The sequence below is a fragment of the Semicossyphus pulcher genome, unplaced genomic scaffold, assembly GCF_022749685.1.
Source record: "Semicossyphus pulcher isolate SPU_LCO1_2020_fin unplaced genomic scaffold, fSemPul1.0.p SCAF_11, whole genome shotgun sequence".
Lineage (NCBI taxonomy): Eukaryota > Metazoa > Chordata > Actinopteri > Labriformes > Labridae > Semicossyphus > Semicossyphus pulcher.
This window is the reverse complement of record NW_027211615.1, coordinates 27,827,930-27,849,101: the sequence shown is the minus strand read 5'-3', so window position 1 is coordinate 27,849,101 and position 21,172 is coordinate 27,827,930. Positions and strand designations below refer to the sequence as shown.

The 21,172-nt window shown below is 44.2% G+C and overlaps 1 protein-coding gene and 1 non-coding gene across 2 annotated transcripts in view; one reads left to right on the top strand and one right to left on the bottom strand.

Moving 5' to 3' along the window:
* The window catches only part of vash2 (vasohibin 2), a 39,147-nt gene that overhangs the window by 4,277 nt on the left and 13,698 nt on the right, over nt 1-21,172 (top strand). Inside the window, exons 3-7 of the mRNA XM_069657207.1 lie at nt 7,310-7,398; nt 7,578-7,634; nt 9,046-9,120; nt 17,765-18,002; nt 18,089-18,232. Of these exons, the coding sequence (XP_069513308.1) occupies nt 7,310-7,398; nt 7,578-7,634; nt 9,046-9,120; nt 17,765-18,002; nt 18,089-18,232 (603 nt within the window). The remainder of the gene's footprint in view (nt 1-7,309; nt 7,399-7,577; nt 7,635-9,045; nt 9,121-17,764; nt 18,003-18,088; nt 18,233-21,172) is intronic.
* trnat-ugu (transfer RNA threonine (anticodon UGU)) lies at nt 11,799-11,871 on the bottom strand. Its single transcript has one exon. It is a non-coding gene; the product is annotated as a tRNA-Thr (tRNA).

Below are 21,172 nucleotides of genomic sequence, written 5' to 3'. Positions count from 1 at the left end.
TGTTTAGCTTTGCTAATGGGCCATGTGGTCATTAGTGACCCGGTTGGCTGGCAGTGCCGAACTCCTTCTGTTATTGTGGACATAAGGACGACAAGAGGACATGGTGTGCACACAAACAAACAACGGCACTATTTTTTAGAAAACAATTGTTTTACTATTTGTATTAATTAAATTGAAGATTTACGGATACTTCCAACAAACTAGGCGACTAAGCTTCGTTCAAACTTTTAAAGATTTGAAAAGTACCTCGTTGTCCGTGTTGTTATGTTGTATTGTACTTGGTTTCTCATTAAATTAAACTCGACAATCGTGTTAAAAAAGGTTTTAAACGAAGTCTGTTTGAGTTTAATTGTTGTCCCCAGATACTGCATTGATCAATATGGCTGCCGTGTGCATGCACCTGAAGTGTCCGTTGGTTTACGTTGCAGTATTGTTGTATTGTTGACATGCAACCTGACCCTGTAATGTGTGTGTGTGTGTGTGTGTGTGTGTGTGTGTGTGTGTGTGCAAAAGGTGGGGCAACAGGTGGTTACCACAGATGCAGTCGCTAATACACTGACCCACCTGTGCCTGCGGAGAGGGAGGTAGGGAGAGGGAGAGACGAGGAATGACTTTCAAACAGTGTGAAGAAATGTCCAACTAACAGTAGAATTTATGGGTGTGACTCTGTTTTAATTATTAAATGAATGAAATATGCTAGCTGGGGTAGGTTGTTTTGTGTTTTTGAAATTCATTACAGCTGCTGTGTGCAAAAACAATGAGTAATAAAGAAGACGTTTATAGTAAATACAAACTATGATGAGAAGAAATACAAATACAAATTTAGAAAGTACAAGTAGGCCCTGCAGGTCGCCCTCAGGTCAACTTAACACCGTGTACATCTGTGTTTTTGTCAGTGACCAGAGTCGAGTCCATACTGCCAGTCTCTGTAGCCTCATTAAGAGAATTGAAGGTTTGGCAGAGGGGATAAATAATCCCTCTAATACTATCTGGGCACTGGATAATCTGGGATACAAACTGGACTAGAACCCCTCTGAGCAAAGATCCCTGACCAAGCTCTGTAAGCAAATCTAGAAAGATGTATAAATGGAACATATTCAGTACCTCTAAAATGTTTGTTTCATTTCATTTTAAACATCACTATTACGCAGAACCAGTTTGTGCTTCATGCTAACTGGATGCACTCTACAGAAGCTAAGCAGAAGACAGATTTCTTTTAAAGGGCCAGTTCGCCAATTTTCAACCTCAGTCCTATCATGCTATTATGTGGAGCCAATGCCATTATGGTAGAAAAAAATACAATTTTACTCTGTGCCTTAAGAGGACGCTATCCACTTCTCCAATGGGCCCTGGAAAACCTCTGCCAGGTGACACGTTTTAGTCTGGAAAAGGTTTTTCCAGGGAGCTCGCTAAACTACACTTCCTCAATCGAGGACGCCCGCCTCCGATGTCATGTCTCGTTTTATATCGTCAGATTTGAAATGTAGACTGCAGACCTGAAGAATTTTTAGATTCTGTCCTGCTCTGATCCCTTGCATACAGCGAAATGGTAGTATTTCACTCCAGCGTCTCTCACTAGGCCGTTCCTTTCAGAGGGAGGGGCGCAATGCATGCTGGGTGTTGTAGGAATGTAGACTGGGCGAAACGAAGAGCTGTTTGAACAACTTTCTCCACAGCTATGGCGCCAATTTCAAATATTATCACTTCTATCGATTACAGGGAACACCAGCTTTGACTGACAGCGGCTTTTTCCAGGGGCGACTGCTCCTTTAAACTAGGCGTGTTTAGCATCTGCAACAGCTTCACCTGATGAAGGCCAGAAATGTTCTCATCCAACTAGCATTTCTAAAGTTAAAGGAAGGAGCGCGAGACCTTTCCTTTGTCCTTGCCTTTGGATGTGTTCACCTACGCACCTGTCTGCAAGAAGCTGAAACTGTATGTGGGCGTTAGGGATAAGATTTTAGCATATGCAGTAGTACTTATAGCTCAGTGTGTCTGCAGAAGCGTGTGTATTTGCTGTCAATTCAGGATGCAAATATCTTCTGGTTTGGACTCTGTTATGTGTGATACCCTGGCAGCTTGGATTATTATTGACAGATGTGCTCTGAGGCAAAGACTTACAGACTACAGCATAGTGTAATCTTTAGTGTGATTACTGTGGTCCTGCAGCAAACACAAAGCTTAGCACCGAAGCCTGTCATCTCCTTATATATAACCAAATCAAAAGGACGGGGGGCAAGAGACGGGGAGCGTCAGGTGGAGACTTTGCTTAATCATTTGTTTCTCAGCTGTCTCTCCTGCCACACACACGCAAAGAGAGAGAGGCTTTCCTCGGGATGTCCCGCTCTAAAGATATCTCTGCAGCGCGAAATACGATCCGTCTCTCCCCCCGCTTCATCTTACTCGGTTGTTTTTATTTTTGCTGCACACAGAGCAGAAGTGCTTTAAAGGTTACAGAGGGCACTGCTGTCTGAAGCATCTCGCGTCACAGAGGTCCTCGTATCTTTTACTTTAAATGCTGAGCTGTAAAATACTTAAAGTTGATATTTTAAAACAGACGAGCACCGTGGAGCCTGAGTAACTGTTTCTTCACTTGTGCTGTTTTTATGTTAAGACACTTCTTTATAGTCTAAAAGATTCTGCAAAGACTGTGAATCTTGCAGGATCACAATTTACAAGACTACGACAAGATTCCTGTGCAGATTATTTCCCATCATGCTCCTGGTGAAACTTAACAAGAAGGAAATGGAACAATGGAGCGAAGCAGCATTTGGCCTCGGCTGTCCCTCTGTGTGCAGTGGTTTGCGATTGTCTGCAGGGTATGATGTCTTTTGTTAGCAGGGTTAGCATTGCAAGCTAGCAGGCTGCTAAGGAAGCATATCCTTCTTTCCTATTACTTCATCTCTCACCAGTTCACCAGAGCTAACACTGTGTCTTAACATCAAGCATCACACTATGAAGTCACATTCAGTAAGGACATGTGACAGCAGCCCTTGTGTGTGCAGTGACTTGTCCCCAAAGTCCTCTCCATGTTTACCTGTTTAGTGCATCTATTGCTTGCTGACAATGTAAATGTCATTGAACTCTATTATCTGCGTGAACCAAGACTAGAATTATAACTTAATTATGATAAATATGTTTGATTTAATCAGAACGTCAAGATTACAAACAGGCTTGACAATCGAGATGACAGAAGTTCTCTGAAAACTGTCATGAGTTTGGTGTAATGCTGGCTTTAAACTGCACGTGTTGGCTCTAATAAGAAGGAATAAACATCATTTACTCGTGTTCTCCTTCAGCCTTGTATAGATTTTGTTTTGCTCTCCCACCTCTCACTGACATTTCGTTTTTCTTCCACCAACCACCTTCTCCTCTCCCATCCCCCATTTCCTTCCAACAATTCAAATTTGAAAAACCAGGAAGGTCATAACCCTCTTTTCCCTCTCTCTCTCTCCTTGCTCTGCGTTTATGTCTCTCTGTCTCTGGTTTCAGTCCCTCTGGTTTTGGTCTCTGCTGCTGGGAGGGTTGGGTTGCCAGCCTGCCTCCTGGTTCTGGAGAGGAGAGGGATGGAGGGATGAAATATAGAGCTAAAGGAAAAAAGTGATGAGGAGGGAGGACTTAGAGGAGGGAAGGAAGGAAAAGAGAAGGAACAAACAAAAAGGAGGATTTGGGAGCGAAGGAGAACAAGCAGATCAGGAAGAGAAGGAGGACAACAGCTGAGGGGGTTGGGAGAAAACAGGAAGTGAGGTATCGACAGATTAATTCCCAGTCTAAACTGGAACTATGAAGTGATGCTCTCCCAGCTGAATGTTTGAGAAAGAGGAGGCAGGGCTGCATGTTTATGTTTGAGCCATTTGGCTGCCTCTTGTTTCCCAGGCTAATGAAGGCTACGCTAACACTTCGCCTCGATGTATTTGACACCTCATAAAAACGCCACCTCCTCTGCAGGGTCACACACAGTTTGAGTCTGAAAGAGTGCGACAGCTGTAACCGACGTAACTAACTGAAATTTTCAGGCTATGTCAATTTTCATCTGTTATGATGCTGAGTTTCACCCACAGCTGATCGCAACAGTTTTGGGGGTCGTGCGAGCTGAAATGATGCAGTTTAAATGTTTAAATGTTTCATCAGAAATAATGCATTTGTCGTGCTACTTATTGTCTTTAAAAAGGCACTGTGGTTGCGTTATCTGCTCTGTGAGACGGCTGCTTGGTGAGGTCTGAGACTTGGTCTCACTTCGTTTAAAATGCACTCTTTTCGTATGGAAGTTCTGCACTGAATGTGATGCCCCAGCATAAATGTGGCAGCTCTAACCGTCATCCCTCCGTAGCAGAGAGAGGAGAGGATGATGAAGGCGAGGGATCACCAGTCATCTCACTCCCTTACCCAGCAGAAAGCAGCTTAAGAGAGAGAGAGAGTGTGTGTGTGTGCTGATGCAGCCAGTGTATTACGCCTTAGTGAGGATTTCACTACATGGGAGATTATGTGGCAGTAAAACCGTCTATTTACTGGTCTGGGTTGGCAGGCAGACTGGTGTGTGGACTCAATGACTGTTGCCTGGCCTGACAACTAGAGGAGTGACCAGTTGGCTGATTGTTTTAGCAGCTCATTGACTCACTGTTTGTGTAATGTGAGAGGTTGAGTGGTTAAATTACTGCTTTATTGGCTGAGTAAGTTGTTGAATGTTTGTTGTGCCAACTGTCTGATTGGCTAACTGCAGTTTAAATCCCTTATAAAGATCTTGGTGTGAGTTTTTAACCATCCTTGGGTGCCATTAAAAGTTTATATGATTGTGTGTATTTGTAGTTGCATTTTTCGGTTCGGCAGTTGGAAAAAAACACATTGGAGTAGGGCTGCACGATTATGGCCAACATGCTAACCATTATTTATTCATTTTAGGGATTTTTTTGTTGTGTTTGTCACATTTAAATAAACAGAGCAACACTTTCAGTTCCATTTTGTGCTGCATTCAGGCTCATTTAGCATGAATGTGGTGCATCATGGGTAATTTCAGTGTGTCTGTGGGAGTTGGGTGGATAGGGTGTCTCTGTGCAGCGTCTCTGTTCTGGATGTCTTGACGCTGGAGGTCGGGGAGCAGCTCGTTCTTCCTCTCGGCCTTCACACACTCATCATGCTGCACTTTGTGCTGTTTTTTCAGCTGCTTCAACAAGTTAGTCGTGTTGCTTTGCAGTGCAGACGCAGCTTTCATGACCTCTTTGATGATTATTTTTTCTCGCCCTAAACCTGAAACACCTCCAAACAAGGGACTCGCTCTCTTCCCGTTTTAGCGTAAAAACATGCAGCTTTCAAAACGTGACTCAGCGTTAGTCGCCTTCATGACACGTTTACACAATTGACACTTCAAAGACGTAACAGAGAAGTGTATTCTGAGCTCGTAATGAAAAACAACAAAGAGGCATTCACGAGGATAGCTACGTGTTCTCTTCATGTTTTCAACAGCTGCTGTAACCACGACAACCAGAGATGCATTCGGCTGAAAGTCACCAGTTAACATTGTCACTCGTTGAACTGAAACACCAGTCTCTGTTGTTTACACTTCCACTCTAAACTTTTTAACCTTTATTAACACCAAAGAGGTTACAATAAGTGTATGCAATTGTCGGAACATACATACAACCCTGAGCAGGCCAGAGGAGTCCAGAGTCCAGTTGTTTTTAGTCCTTTTAGAGTTTAAATAAAATGTAGTGTGATTAAAATATCAAAAGTCCTTGTAGCGTTTGGTTCTTCACATTTTCACTTTAGGTGCCATACTGTTTGAGTTCAACCATACAACGAGGAAAGCAGGGTGTGGAGCCAGACTTGTTTTGGATATGAAATTTACCAAGAATAATCGGAAGTTGAATTGTATAGGAGATATTGCTTTTCATCCCATAGAACACAAAATATAACATCACATCAAAAACATTAATTTGTACATTTCTTCCACTCTAAACTGCGACAGCAAGGAATGCGCTCATCACATGACATGCCGGCTCCCCCAAAAGTGAAGCCCAAACCTCTCCGTCGCCCCCTGGGGGAGCGGCTGTTAGTTTAGGGAGCGCTTGATTTGATGTGCAGCAGAGTTTTCTACGGGCGGAGCATTTTAAACGTCAACATTCATGTTTATTTAACCGTGGGGAGACAAAAAATCATGATCAGGACTTATATTGGATTAAATGTGCAGCCCTGCATTGGAGTAATGCGATATTATGTTGTCAAAAACTGGAATCGTAACCTCTGTTTCACGATACGGATAGTGCGCCCAGAATCTTGCCGATGCACATCCTCGTTTAAAAAGAGAAAGATGCTATCAGAATTTATAAAGCTTTAAATTAAAGAAGGAAAGCTGGAGGTCAAATGTGCTCCGGTTTTATACTCGCACCCATGTATCCGGGCTCGCCCTCCATGTTTGCTGTTGTCTTCCTCCTTGACCCACTTTATACGCTGAAAATAAACAGTGAAGGAAAAACCCACAGGAAATGATAGGGCTGATGGTTCACCCTTCCTGCACACACACACACACACACACACACACACACAGGCTGCCTGTGTTAGAGGAAGTGTCGGTTTGTGTTTAAGCCTGACTCACTCTCTGCTGATGTGGTCATGTCCTTTCATGAAGCCACATCTGTGACCTCCAGTTTCCTCCCTGAAGTTTCGTCTTGTTGAGGTGCAAAGACAGCGGCGTGGTTTCTCTCTGCTCACAGTGTGGGTGTCTGTTGGCCCAGCGCTCTGCAGTAAGGTGGTGCACGCTACATAACCCCAACATGTCGGGTTACAGACCGATCTTTGCTGTGCGTCAACCATTTCGTTACTATATTATTTACTTCCTGTGGCTTTCCGCTGTCAGCTTTCTACTACAGATTAAACACGAGGTTTGTTTATCTGTACAACACAGGCCACTACTAAATACCACATCCACCACGAGTGGTATCAGCGGTGATAGTATCAGTGGAAGTAGCTGTGTACTTTCTTGTGATCTAAATGTTGTTCACAGGCCTGTCCTTCTCAACAACCATTACGTTTGCATGGAGAAATGGATTATCCTACATTTTCTGTAGCTCTTAGACGGCCTCTGTGTCTCACTGGTAGCTAAGAAATAATATGCGTTACTGGTGTGTTAGCTTTGCATGCTTGTTCTTTGATGTGAGAGTTGTATAAATAGTGGAGGAGTGTTTCCCGGCAGTGAGTGTGAGCTGTGATGTGTCACAGTGAGAGATGTTTACACATGGCAGGAGGTAGATTTGGGGCTCTGAATGTTACCACATGTTGATCTGCTGTTTAAATCTCTCTCTCTCTCTTTCTGCAGCACTCTGTTCCCTCCATCCCCACCTTCAAGCCGTCCATGTCCGTCCCAGATTGGCTGGTGGCCGTCCAGAACTACATGAAGGCTCTGCAGTATCCTTTTTAACACAACACAGAGCACAGTGCATTTTACCATGTTAACAGATGTCATGATGAGAGCTAAACGTGCTTTGTCTGTTTGTGTCTTATCACATCCAAGCTTCAGCAGCATTCGACAGTAGAGCAAAGGATAAACAAGTACAACATTCTGTTACCCCTAACTCGTCTATCAGATACAACCACACAGGCACACAGTTCTTTGAAATCAAGAAGAGCCGTCCTCTATGTGGGTAAGTAGACCCCGGCTTGTACCTACCATACAATACAACAGTATTAAAACACTGACACCCCCTCACATCTAAGCACATTTCAGTCACAGTCTGTAAGGTTTCACAAAGAGATGGCAACTTGCAGGGTCACTCAGTAAAAGCCAACATAGATTCCTGTTGAGATTATTTCCCAGCATGCTTCTGGTTTATAGCGAGCTATAGCTGTATTTGAATGAGCCAATACGAAAATCTACTGATAAAATTAAACAAGTTTGGTTTTAAAGGAATGTCAAGCAGAATAAAAGACTGGCTTAAGACTTCTCGGGGAGTTTTATGACCACGTTACATCAAGAGATTGCCATAACTGTGCGTTCACCCGAACGTGAAGCAAATATTCGCCTTGCATTACTCGCGCGAGTTTGACTGCCAGATCAAAATTTGCGTTTAAATAACAGGCGAATATTCGTCCTTTGCTTCCGGAATGGTGGAGAGGAAGCGGGCCTTACCTCTATGGTTACCAACGGCGTCAGGAGAATCTTGATGTTGATAGGCTTTCGCTACACCACATGACGCGAATTTGTGCCACCCGATGCAATTTGCTTCTACTCGCGTCATTGCATTGACTTTGTATGGAATCTTGTCGCAAATTCGAGTCTGTTGGTGTTCGGTGTGAACGCACAGTAAGGGGAGCGAAACACAACTTTGACATTTGTCCATCCATCAGCAAGACTAGGCCAACAGATGAGTCTTCACAATGCTGTCGTGATGAGACCTATTGATCTCTGACAGCAATATTAACATCTCTTAAAGTCACAGGCATGGAGAGTAAAGTAGGTCAACACTTCCGGTATGCTTTTTCAAAGTAAAAGCCGGATCTGGAATTCTGACTCCCCTCGTTTGTACACAATGCTTTTATTTTGAAGTGTTTCCCGGGCCGTTGTTGTTGTTATTTTTTGGCTGACCGCCGGGTTCAGCCCTACGCATGGGTCTGTATGTCGTTAAATCAAAACCTTTGTTCTGTATAACTGAAGGAAATCTGTCTGAGATCTAAAACAAAAACATATTACATCTTGAGCTGCGAGATGATGTGACCTTGTTTAAAACCTGATGTGTACTGCTCCTGTGAATTTCAATATTTAAACAACTGCTTTAAATGAATTCTTCACATCTCTTTTTTTGCCCATCCTCTTCTCTCTCCTTCCTCTTTGCTTCCTCTCTCTCTCATTCCCTCCTACTCTCTCTTCCCTCTTTTCCTTCTCTGCCTCTTCCTCCTTTCTCCTCTCCTCCCCCCTGCTGCTACCCTTTTCCTCTGCCCGTATTCTGCTCCTCCTTCTACGCTCCTTCTCCTTGCCTCCTACTCTCACACGTGCTCTTCCTTCCTCTGCCACTTCCTCCTTTTTATCTCCTCCTCATCTTCATCCCTCTCCTGCAGGTTAATGGAGACTGCAAGAGAGATGATCAGGGAGTCTCTGCCAATCAAATGTCTCGAGGCCGTCATCCTGGGAATGTATCCTTACACACACACACACACACACACACACACACACACTCGTGCGCAGCTCTGGGCCAAAAGGTTATTTTTTGTTATCTGTGGGTGAAATCAATGAGACATGTTGCTCTAATGTCCTAATGCCCCTCCCTCACCACCACCAATCTATCCAGCTCTTACAGAACCGTGTTGCTTGGCAACCAGCCCTCTTCAAAGTTTAACCCCCCCCTCCACACACACACACACATCCACACACAAACACACACAGAAGCTTAGTATGATCCAGAGGAGCTTAAATTATAAAGCAGCAGTATGGAGAGTGTGCAACATTTAATTTTTAGAAAATCCACCGCGTTGTTTTATCTAAAGAGATTTGGTCAGCTACAGCCGAAGCTCTGATTCGACTACAAAGACTACAAAGACGTGTTTAACAGCTTAGCGGTCGCTTCTCATCATTATGTGCTGATGTGAAGCCGCTGTGGACAAACATCTATCGAAGGCCGCTCTTGATCCTTGCTCCTTGATGAGCTCTAAACCCTGTCTGTCTGTGGCTGCAAATTTACTCCATAATCACGCATTAAATCTGATATAGTTTAACTACTGTAACATGAGCAATTACAAAGAAAAGTCTTCCTGTTTATTGTTGCCAAAATCACACTTAAAAGCGTTAACAAGATAAATTCCTAAATCAGAAGGATAAGAAAAAAAGATTTATAATTTATGTTTCCATGTCAGACACAGTGGGCCTCTCTGTGTGGAGTCTGCATGCTACTCCGGCTTCCTCCCAGGTCTAAAAACATGCTCGTTAGGTTCACTGGTGACTCTAATTGTCCGTAGGTGTGAATGTGAGAGTGAAAGGTGTGTCAGCCCTGTGATTGACTGGTGATCAGTCCAGGTGTAACCCCGCCTCTCGCCCAATGACAGCTGGGATAGGCTCCAGCCTCCCTGTGACCCTGAACAGGATGAGCGGTATAGATAATGGATGGACATTCTCTGGCAAAGCAAGGGAGTTCAGTGCCTCACTCTAGGGCACCTCAACAGTGCTAAGGATGTGAACTGGCCCCTCTCCAGCTCCCAGTCCACATTCCAAACTAACTGCTCTTTACTGGACTTGAACCAGCAACCCTCAGTCCACCAGACTAAGCTAGTGCCGCTCCAGTAAATGAGATTTTGTAAGACAGATCAAGCTATTTGATCTTGTGTTGGACATTAATCTGTCTACATGAAACTTACAATTTATCAGTTAAAGGAAGTAAAAAAACAATATATCCAATATCCTTAGATCAGAGCTTCTGCTTGATTACATACAGTTAGCGATTTATGTTTTCACATTCTATTTGTGTGCTTTTTGCCATCATAATATACCAGTACAGGCTACACGAGTAGTAGTCGTTTATTTAGTCAGTATTTAACAATTCCACCACCAACCCAAAAACACATTAAAGTTATATAAAACTTACAAAAAAATACACTGAGGGTTTAAAATGGTAACTCTCGAAGATCTCAGTTTCGTTCTCTTTGGCGGCACCTGTGGCGATAAACGGTAGTTGCAGGAGCACACTTCCCAGATATCCAGACAGTGCTGCATGTGTGACGTCCACGGTCGGCTCCGGTTGTAACTCTTGATCTTCCTGGCTGACGGTCGCTTTCCTTTTCAGACTGTTTGCTTCATCTGAGCGTCGAGTTTGTTTCTTCTTCTTTGGATTTTCACTTCTTGTTGAAGTTGTATCTGTAGTCATCCATCTTTTCTTTGTTTGTTCAGCCATAGTAGATTACTGTTTACTCGCAACACTTGAAGAGAGTGGAAAAGCAGCCGCTTAGCTCCGCCTACCCTCTCTGGCAGACCAACCACTGCTGGCTGATGGAAAACGCGTCACTAACTGGGCGCCGCTTGTGATTTTTTTCTACGAATCTCACCACAGTCACCCAGTCTGTAAAACTGCACATACAAAGGCTTTCATCAGTGGGCCATCGGCTCAGTCACCATTGTGTTACCTCATTCAGTGATAGATAGAGACTTAACAGACATTTATTTACATGAAAATCTTTGAGATTATTACTTTAAATAAGAATGAAAAACCAAAATTAGCGACTGAGAAGATGCAGGCGGAAGCTTATTATACATACCCTTTTTACAAACACATAGCTTGTAGACAACTTTCTCAATACTTAGTTTAAGTTATACAAGAAAAAACAAACGTACATAAAAGTTTTCTTGTTCTTCTTTCTAGTTTTATTACAGGATATGGAGCCCTGTCCTCCAGGGTATAAAGGAGCTAATATATGGCGTGTGGTGTGAACGTGTCAACCCATGAGAGATTTCTCTGTTTCTCTGCGAAAGAGTCTTCAAGTTTCACATTTGCTGCTTTCACTGTGGCTCTCCTCTCCCGGGCTGTCAGGGTGGCAGCTGACAGTGACTGTAATTGAGACTGACTTTAGCCCTCAGATGAAAGGAGGAGGGAGGGAGAGAAATGGAAAATGTGGCAAGAGTTCAAGAGGAAAAAAAAAAAGCAGGAGGGGGGAGAGAGAGAAAGACGGGACGTGAGAGCCAGAGGGAGGGAGAAAAGATACGACAATCTATCACTGTGATTGCCCTTTAAACAACCTCACACGCTCACACTCATATCAGGGAGCGACGGCGTGTTTGAGGAGTGTCACCTTTCCGGCCCTGAGGTCATCCGGGTTGAAAAGGGAGCAGGCCCCAGCGAGAATTGAACTCGCGACCCCTGGTTTACAAGACCAGTGCTCTAACCACTGAGCTATGAGGCCTTACCTGCCTCCTTCAAGGGACGAGAGACAATTTAAATGTTAATGACAGACGCGGACACACCCTGCTAACACAGCTGGCATTGTTAGGATAATGTGATACCAGCCTAACCAGTTGACTCTCTACAGATTATGCTCTCCTTATGCAGCCCAAACAGTTTCCACTGGTTTTGTTATCAATAATAAAGGATGAGGCAGTGTTAGGAGAAGAAAGTGGTAGATAAAGCAGCAGGGATTGAGGGATGAATAGCATCTGTTGTTGTGGCTTGTGGCAGTTGGAGCTGTCCGTCTTCCTGTCCGTGTCTCTGGCTTCAGTCCGTCCTCCGCCGCTGGTTCCTTTCCGTCCCTGTTAACACTGATCCGCCTTCTCTCCAGGATGTTCAGGGTTTATCTTGGGTCTCAGCAGCTCTTTGTTTGGGGTTTGTGTGTTTGACTTTCAGTGTCTTTTTGTATCAGACATCAACTGGCTGTTGTTTTGCAGACTAAGGCTAGAAAACAAAGCAGCCTGGTGTTGAATAATAAAGGACGAGCTGATCTCTAAATAACAAAATACAGAATAAACAGAGTAATATATGAAGACTGCAGAAAGTTATTAAATTTGCAGGAAGTTTGGAGGCTGCAAAAAAGACTACAGATGTCTGGAACTAAAAGTATGTGGACACCCAGATAGTTGACCATAGCCTGGATGAATACTCTATTCTGATTGGCTGCAGGGCGTCCATTATCCCTGACATTGAACACTGTGTGTTCGTTATTGGATGTTAATGCCCTGGGATCTAAAACGAATAACCATAGCATCAGGAAGCAGTCAAAAGCTCTGTGTATAATCTAATGCATCCTGTTAACACAATGAAACAACAATGTTAACAATGAAATTCAACATTTTAGAATACAGAATAACTTAACTTACAACTTATCTCACATATCTTGCTGTACTTGTTAAACATACATTCAAGTCGGGGCGCAGGTTTAGCTCAGCGGTCAAATCACGCGTCCCATGTGCAGAGGGTTGGACTCCCACCCTCGCCTCTCTGCCGCGTGTCATCCCTATTCTCTTTTTCCTTGTTTCTGACTCCATCCACTGTCCTCGCTCTCTAATTTTGCATTATAGGCATAAAAAAACACACGTTTACTTCTGTAAATTGCACGTAATGTTTTTGACTTTGAGCCTTGTTAGCATACTATTAGCTTTGTGGCTCACAGTTGAGTAATACGTTTCTATGAGCTGAACAGACTTGGAATATCTCCTGTTACTCATCGTATGTATGTTATGCTCTATTTCCCGGCATAGTGAGCAACATTTCCACTTTATAATCAACCATGAGAAATGGGTCCATCCATCGCGACATGTTTGAGGCGTCAGGCCTCCATTATTCTAAACATATGTGAATGCAAGAAAATCTCACCCAAAACTGTGGATTGTGAAGACTTGTCTTGTTCTAGTTGATGCCGAAGGTGTTGGATTGGGTTGAGGTCAGGGTTGAAGGTCTTTTAAGCCAGATCTGGGGGAAATAAGGGCGGAGTTTGAGATGACAAGGAGCCGCAGAAGTTACAGACGGAGCATAGCATTGTGCCGGAAAGGGGGGCGGAGGTTAGCGTGTCAACACAGGTTTTGTGTTCCCATCAATGCTGATCAGAGCCGAGGCGATAATTACCCGGGTCTACTGCAGAGTCATGTAACCCGAGTCTGACTGCTGATTGTAACCTTTGGCTATTCTGTCCTGTAGCATTAAAGCTCCTGTGAGCAACTTGGTTTGTTGATTTTGGCGACCCCTGTGGACAAAGTGGTACCTCTTATCTCTTTGCTGATCTTGTCTTGTGCGTGTGTGTAACTCGTGTTTTTTAACGAAAAATCTCATCATGCTTCCTTTCTACATTCAAAAAGGTCACTCGCTGTGAGTCTTTGCTGTGGAAAATAAAGAGAAAAGGCTGATTTGGCAGCACAAAGTTCATCGCCTCGTCTGACGCCTACCCCCCGGCAGTGGATACAGGCATTAAAAATAACTATAAAGACTTAATCAGTCTGGTCACTGCTGGTCTTGTTTGCTTTTGTAGCTCATATTGAGGCAGCGTTATTAACTTCAGTCTGTTTCATAACCAGCTTAATACTCCTCACAGTCTTTTATTTAAACCAGGACACTTGTTTGTCCACATACTTTAGGGATGTTTTTCCCCTCTGTTCCTGAAACTCACAGCCTGGTGTTTCCTTATGATTAAGAGGAGCAAAAAGCACATGACTCAGTGAAAAGCGGCGCACAAAAGGAGGACTTAATGCCTTTTCTTATCTTGAATCTTGCCGCTTTGAAATTTAGCGAGGAGGGGACTGGAGAGAGAAACTCGAGGGGAGAACGTGTGAGAGGGAAAGACACAGCGACACGAGGGAAAGAAATGATGACAGAGAGAATGATTTTAGAAATCCAGTGGATTAGCTCTGCATTATATCCTCAGATAAGGTTTCTCACTTACCTGAGATATGTACAGAGAAATACAGCAGGCTGTTTGAAGGATTGCATGAAGTGTAGGAGTCGTTTAATCCTGTCTACAGTCAGGGTGGGAATAGGCGGACAGATAAAGCTGATCCTTGGTTTATAATTATTATGTTAAATTTAGTCTTAAAGCCTTAAACTGTGTCTTATAAAGAGAGGGTTAGGACAGCTCTCTCATAGTGGTTTCCATCGCAACCAAGACGGAGATTCAGAGAAGGAGAAAGAGCTACTATTAGCAGCGTCACATGTCCTCCATCACGTGACGTGTGTGTGTTTGATGAGCCATTCATCAGAGAGGACCAGCAGGGTGTGTGATGCTTCTGGAGACATCTTCTGGAGTCAGCTTTAGGTGGAGCAGCCCGGCCTCAGACATAAATGTTAAGCAGTGAGACTTAGCACTGTAGCAGTTACTGTGATCCTGAGTGTGTTTGATTACACGCATGCACCGACGACAGCGGTTGCAGGAGGTATTACGTTTTTAGGTTGTTCTTATGTCTGTATGTCCATCCTTCCCACTTTTGTGAATCTGATATCTCAGAAAGACCCGGAGGGAATATCTTCAAATTTGACACCAATGTCTGTTTGGACCCAAAGATGAACTGATACGATTTTGAGATGTTTTTCTCACATCCGCCGCAGCCTGCTGATACGCGATTCGGCAATATTATTCGGACTTCAAACGTACAAACGCCGTCCCTAACATACACGTCCCGGCCTGCAGGTTCTACATTTCTATGTAGATTAGTGGACAATGTTCCCTGTCTACCCCTCACGTATCTGTTTGTTCTGCTGGTGAAGGAAGGGCTGACGATGACATGTTCTGCAGAGAAACATGCAGAAAGAGACACATTATTGGTCCCTCTTGCAAATATTTGTGGTGCAAACCTCTCGTATTTAATGCAGGCCTACTTACGCTGCGGTTTGTTTAAAGGGTAATGTATTCATCAAATGTTTCAAGACACAAACATATCTCTAGTCGTGGCCACAGCTGCACTGTCAGTCTGATGAATGTGAAGTGCAACTAGATATTTCTTGCTTGTGTGGAAATGCAACAGAAAATGCATCACAGTTAAGATTATGGTGCTAAACTAGAGAAACTGCTCCCTAACTCATGCAGAGGTTTAGTCATTTAACAGGTCAAAGTATGAACTTGTAGCGGCTGCAGGAAAACGGCAATCTGTGTCCAGCTAAAGGACTTCAGTAGGCTGTGGAGTTTCAGAGGTTTCTTCAGGGAGTCGCCCAACTTATTCACGTGAACAGGCTTCCCTTGGGCACAGAGGCACACACTTAGTCATGCCGATACATGCTGGTATGTGTGTGCGTGTGTGTGTGAGATCAGTGGTCTAGTTGTGTTTGTGGCCCTTTGTGAATATTTCATGGAAACACAGCAGTGCTGGTGCATCCAGGCTGCTGGGGTGACGGGCAGACGTTCTGACCAATGACGGGCCTCCCTGGACTGAACAGAGCAGATGGTGAGCTGCTGGCCGACAGAGATGCCGTCCAGATCTGTGTGTGTGTGTGTGTGTGTGTGTGTGTGTGTGTGTGTGTGTGTGTGTGTGTGTGTGTGGCTAAACAGATTGCTCCATTTGGATCCCAGTCAGTGTACTCTGAAGTCCACAGCATGAGTTCTGTCTAAATATAGACCTCATTCAGAACCATTTGGATTCAAGTTTTTAAAGTTTCCTTCTGAAACATTTTATCATCAAGTTGTCGACCTGTTTCTGTGAAATGAGCTCAAACAGAACCAACAACAAATCACAACAACAGAACTCTTCTTAACTTTCTTTTTGGATCCTTATGTTATTGATCTGAGTTCTGTGTGTCCATATCACTTCAGCTTTATGTTCACTCATTTCCAGGTGTCCTTTTCTCTCGATGCATGCAGGTTTTACACCTCAAAGGGTGTGTTGAAAAAACGTCATTGTTTGCAGAGAAATCCAGAAATTCTCAATTTAAAATGGAAAGTTGTTTTGGAAACATAACGGCCCAAAGCGAAATGAACTCTTCCAAATTTAGAACTTCATGTGAGCCTTGTTTGTTGGCTTGGGAGGCAGCACGGAGGTGCAAAGTACGAAAGAGTTTAAGGCACGGTGGAGAAATGTTTCATTTTGCATTTCAGTGCCTGCAGAAGATTTATTTTGCTTTTTGTATTTAAAATAAAGTCGATACTTCACGTCAGTAGAAAAAGGAAAGGTGTGAAAAGAGAAGAGTAGATAAAAAAAAAACTGGTGGAAATGATGTGGATGGTGTCATGGCAAACACGACCCTGGGAAAAGGTATACTTGCTCTCATCTCGGGCTTCCACGGCCCAATCCCAATCTCCACCCTAAAGCCTAAGCACTGAACACTATATTTAATTGTTGTCACTTACAGATAAACGTAGTTGCGACTCGTTGATCGTGCATATGAAACCTTGGTGTTAAAGGGCCAGTTCGCCAATTTTCAACCTTAGTCCTATCATGCTATTATGGGGAGCTAATTTCATCATGGTCTGTGCCTTTGGAGGACGCTATCTGCTTCTCCAATCGGCCCTGGAAAACCTCCGCCAGACTACGTAAAACGCATCATCTGGAGGCCAGGGAGCTCGCTAAACTACACTTCCTCAATCTAGGACGCCCGCCTCCGATGTCATGTCTCGTTCAGAACCTTCAGGTTTGAGATGTAGACTGCAGACCTGGAGAGTTTTTAGACGATCCACCGGTATATTCTCGTCGTATTTCAGATTCTGTACCGCTCTGAGCCATTGCCTGCAGCGAAAACGGTCGTATTTAACTCCAGCGTCTCTCGCTGTGCCGTTCCTTTCAGAGGGAGGGGCGCAATGCACCATGGGTGTTGTAGGAATGTAGAATGGGCGAACCACAAGCTGTTTGTACAACTTTCTCCACAGCTATGACACCTAAGGATTGAGTTGAGAAGAGGTCAAAGGTCAGTAGGTGCACGTAGTTACTACTCGCTAGTTCAACTACCAAACACACACCCTGAGCATCTCCTCAGGCCCCGGAGGTGCCAGCTCGTCTCTGGTTTCTCTGGTTAAATAAGAGAAAAGACAACAATGAATCAGACAGATTCAGTCAGACGGGAGGAGCTGCATAAACACAAACTGGCAGGCACTGAGCCACTGTTTACCCTGTGTGGTATTTTCATAGGATTGTCCCCCCGAGAGTCAGACTGAATCTGATTTCACACGACTCGAGCTGCTGTGCTGCCTCCTCTGCTGGGACATAAACAAATACACATTCACTCTCAGGTTTGTTCTCAAATGTTTATTTCAGGTTTTTTAATAAAAAAAAGCAGCTTGAAAAAGGCTTTTTATTCAAGTTAATTTAACACATAAATTATAATTATAATTATAATAAGAACCAGAAATGACTCCCCTTGAGATCCTTCCTTAACTCCGATGTGTTGACCAGCTACCTGACCAACGGCCTGACCTCTCTCGAGCGTTTCCCCATCAGCTTTAAGACTCAGTTCTCAGGCCACTGCTTCCACCACGTCGTGCTGGGCGTCTACTGCAACGGCCGCTACGGATCACTGGGCATGAGCCGCCGCCAGGACCTGATGGACAAACCGCTGACGCACCGCACGCTGGGAGAACTGGTGGCCGAGTTCGAGAGCTCCTACAAGAGATACCAGCACACTCTGAAGAAGGTAAGAGGGGGGAGAGGAGGGTAGAGGTGTGTTATGGATGTAGGAATATTAAGGGTGTGTTTGATTTTAACCCCTGCCTCTCCCAGGTGAAGATTGGCCTGTATGTGCCTCACGACCCTCACGTCTTCCAGCCAATCGAGTGGAAGCATTTGGTGCTGAACGCTGCAAGACTGGGAGCTCAGGAGATGAAGAAGGAGCTGGAGAAACACGGCCGGGACATGAGGATGAAGGTAGACGCACACACGTAAACACTCCAGGGTTCGATACTTTTTGACTTGTTTTGACAATTTTAATCCAAAAGAAATCCCAGAAAGTCAGTATACCATCGATGCATGGAAGCCTTCTTCATCAACAGAGCTTAACAATAGCAAATCTTCAGTCATGAACTGGCTAATCTTCTCCGCCCTGGTATCACAAAGGAGCAGCTAACACTGCTATTAGCTCTGTACTCCTTGTGCTTAATGCTGAGAGTCAATCGTGCGAAACGAGCTGCGACCCAGCCCACACATCAGCAGCGCATGACCAATATAAAACAAGGGGAGGTTCAGCAAGATGAGTGAGTCATTCATATTAACTCGAGTTAGTAAAAAGAGTCGAACCTTTATCATTAGAGAGGACAGTGGATGGTGTTGGAAACAGGGGAAGAGAGAGCGGGGGAAGACACGCGGCAAAGGGCTGAGGGCGGGAGCTGAACCCGGGGCCGCTGCATCGATGACTGTGGCCTCTGTATGTGGTCGCCGATTTAACCGCTGAGCTAAACCAGCGTCTAGGTTGATCATTTAACTAGTTTACCTTATGAACATAACTTAACTCGCTCCGCACATTCACTTTCTTAACTTTGAAACAAACACGACTCTGAGCCCTGCTGGCTGCCATTCCGTCTCTCCTATAGGATGGTGTCACGTCTGACTAAAAACATGCAGACATTATCAGCAGCTGCCTAGTTTTAATCTCTCATAAGCAAGTAGAGTTTGCAGCCTGAAGCTGTGAAAGAAAATTGGCACCACGCAGCAAGAGGCAAGAGAAACAGGCTGCAGACAAACCACAGAGTAAATCCAGCAGGACGGAAACAACAACAGAGTGAAAATGGGCTGTTAGGGAGTTATCGGGCCGGTCTCCAGGAGTGGAACAAAATCAGTTCAGAGTGGAATTACTACTGGAGGCTTTGTGAGCCAAAACACAAAACAAAGAATTATTACTGCATAGCTGAAAACAAGAGAGACTCCGACATCAGATCGAGACACAATAAAACAGTTTGTCGGGTCCAAACTGAGTTTAACAAACTGACTCCATGTTTTCTGCTGCGTTTCGTTTTCCTCTCACGGTGACTCAGATTAGATTTTTCGCGCTGAGATGAGTTTATACGGTAAACAATGCGACTGATTAGCTGCACGCGTCCTCTGCTTCAGCTCCTCTGTGCGCTTCACTTTTTCTTTGGTCTCCCTGTGAAGAAGTCATTTCACATCGAGATATTTGGTTTCAGCTTTAACTCCAGGCTGTGTTGTTGTGATGATCTTCGCTGCTAAACTCACCGAAAGAAAAACAACAATTCAAGGACTTTTGTTTCCTTTGAACTGAACAAGGGAAGCACCTTTATTATGTTTTTCCATGAGGGCAGAGATGGATGTGGTTTCCTTTGGGCTGAACATGGAATACTGACTGTCGGGAATGATTTGGGGCATGATGGAGAAGGAAGGAATGTGTGTGTGTGTGTGTGTGTGTGTGTGTGTGTGTGCGCGAGGAAGAAAGTGTGACACAGAGAAGTGGTTGTTTGAGGTTACATGTTGAATGAACCGCCGGGTGTTTCTTTTGCTTCACTTTGCTGTTTGTTGTTTGGCAGTTTTCTGTTTTCATGCATCACATGCGGTTCCATGAAAGCATTATGTGGGTCTGTGTGTGTGTGTGTGTGTGTATGTGTGTGTGTGTGTGTGTGTGTGTGTTGCATGTGAGATGGATAGTGGTACATGGACTGCAGTGTCTGCATGTCAGCATGATATGTAGGTCAGCGAGTATGCAGCTGTCACACACACACACACACACACACACACACACACACACACACATGCACATGGAAACAAAGTCAGGCTCTGATCAGCTGTTCAGAGGTTTGTGGGATTTATGTTTAATCTCTACTGTACTCCGCAGAATGTCAGTTTATTACAGACCTTAGTGTGTGTGTGTGTGTGTGTGTGTGTGTGTGTGTGTGTGTGTGTGTGTGTGTGTGTGTGTGTGTGTGTGTGTGTGTGTGTGTGTGTGTGAGTGCTCAAGTTCCTCCATGTTTATAAATACACAGTAGTAGGTAACTGACCTTGAGGTGTGTTTGTTTATCCTCTCCCGATACAAAGGGCTGTTTGAGTGTTCAGGCTAGAATGACTACAGTAAGTCATTCACAGTCCTCACAAGTATATATTTAAACTATAGGTTGTGTATAAGAGCTGCATGCAGCCTGGAGCGACGCAAATCTGGAAGTAGCTGCAGTTTTTTTTCATGTCCAGCAGGGGGCGACTCCACTGGTTCCTCATAAGAAAGTCCAATTGTACAGAAGTCTGTGAGAAAATAAGCCTCCTTCTCTCCTGATTTATTCCCTCAGTAAACATTTTCCTGTCTCAATCTGTAGTTTCAAGTCGTCTTCAACACAGTGTGATGTTTGTTTTTGTAAATTAGAGGAGAAATAAGAATTAAAAAGTCCCTACCAAGCTTTAACTCAGCTTCCTGCTGTATACAAGACACTAGTGCTGTCATGGTACTTCATTTTTCTACCGCGGTGAAACACTAACGCCCCTTAAGGTTCGGCGCCGCCTCAGCCTGCTGCCGGAGTGAAGCGGGTGTAGCGGCTAAACTATAGCATGTCGTGAGACTGCACACGGGCTCGTCTGCGCCGATTAGATGTGCAGAGGGTTGAAACAGCAGCGCTCTGACAGTCGGGTTTCTTCTGCTGATTACTGTGAGTTCTAAAAATGAGTTTGTTCATCATGTATGGTTCTGTTTGGAAAGATGAGGTGGTTCCCTGAGACGTATGGACAGTGAGTTCACTGCATCTCTTTAGATTTTAATGCCGGACATTTACCTAACAACATCACTGGGTCTATATTTTTAAAAAAAAGGTGTTCTGATGGTCACTGGGTTCACCCCGCAGTTGGCGTCACATAACTGTAGTATTGCGGTCCTGC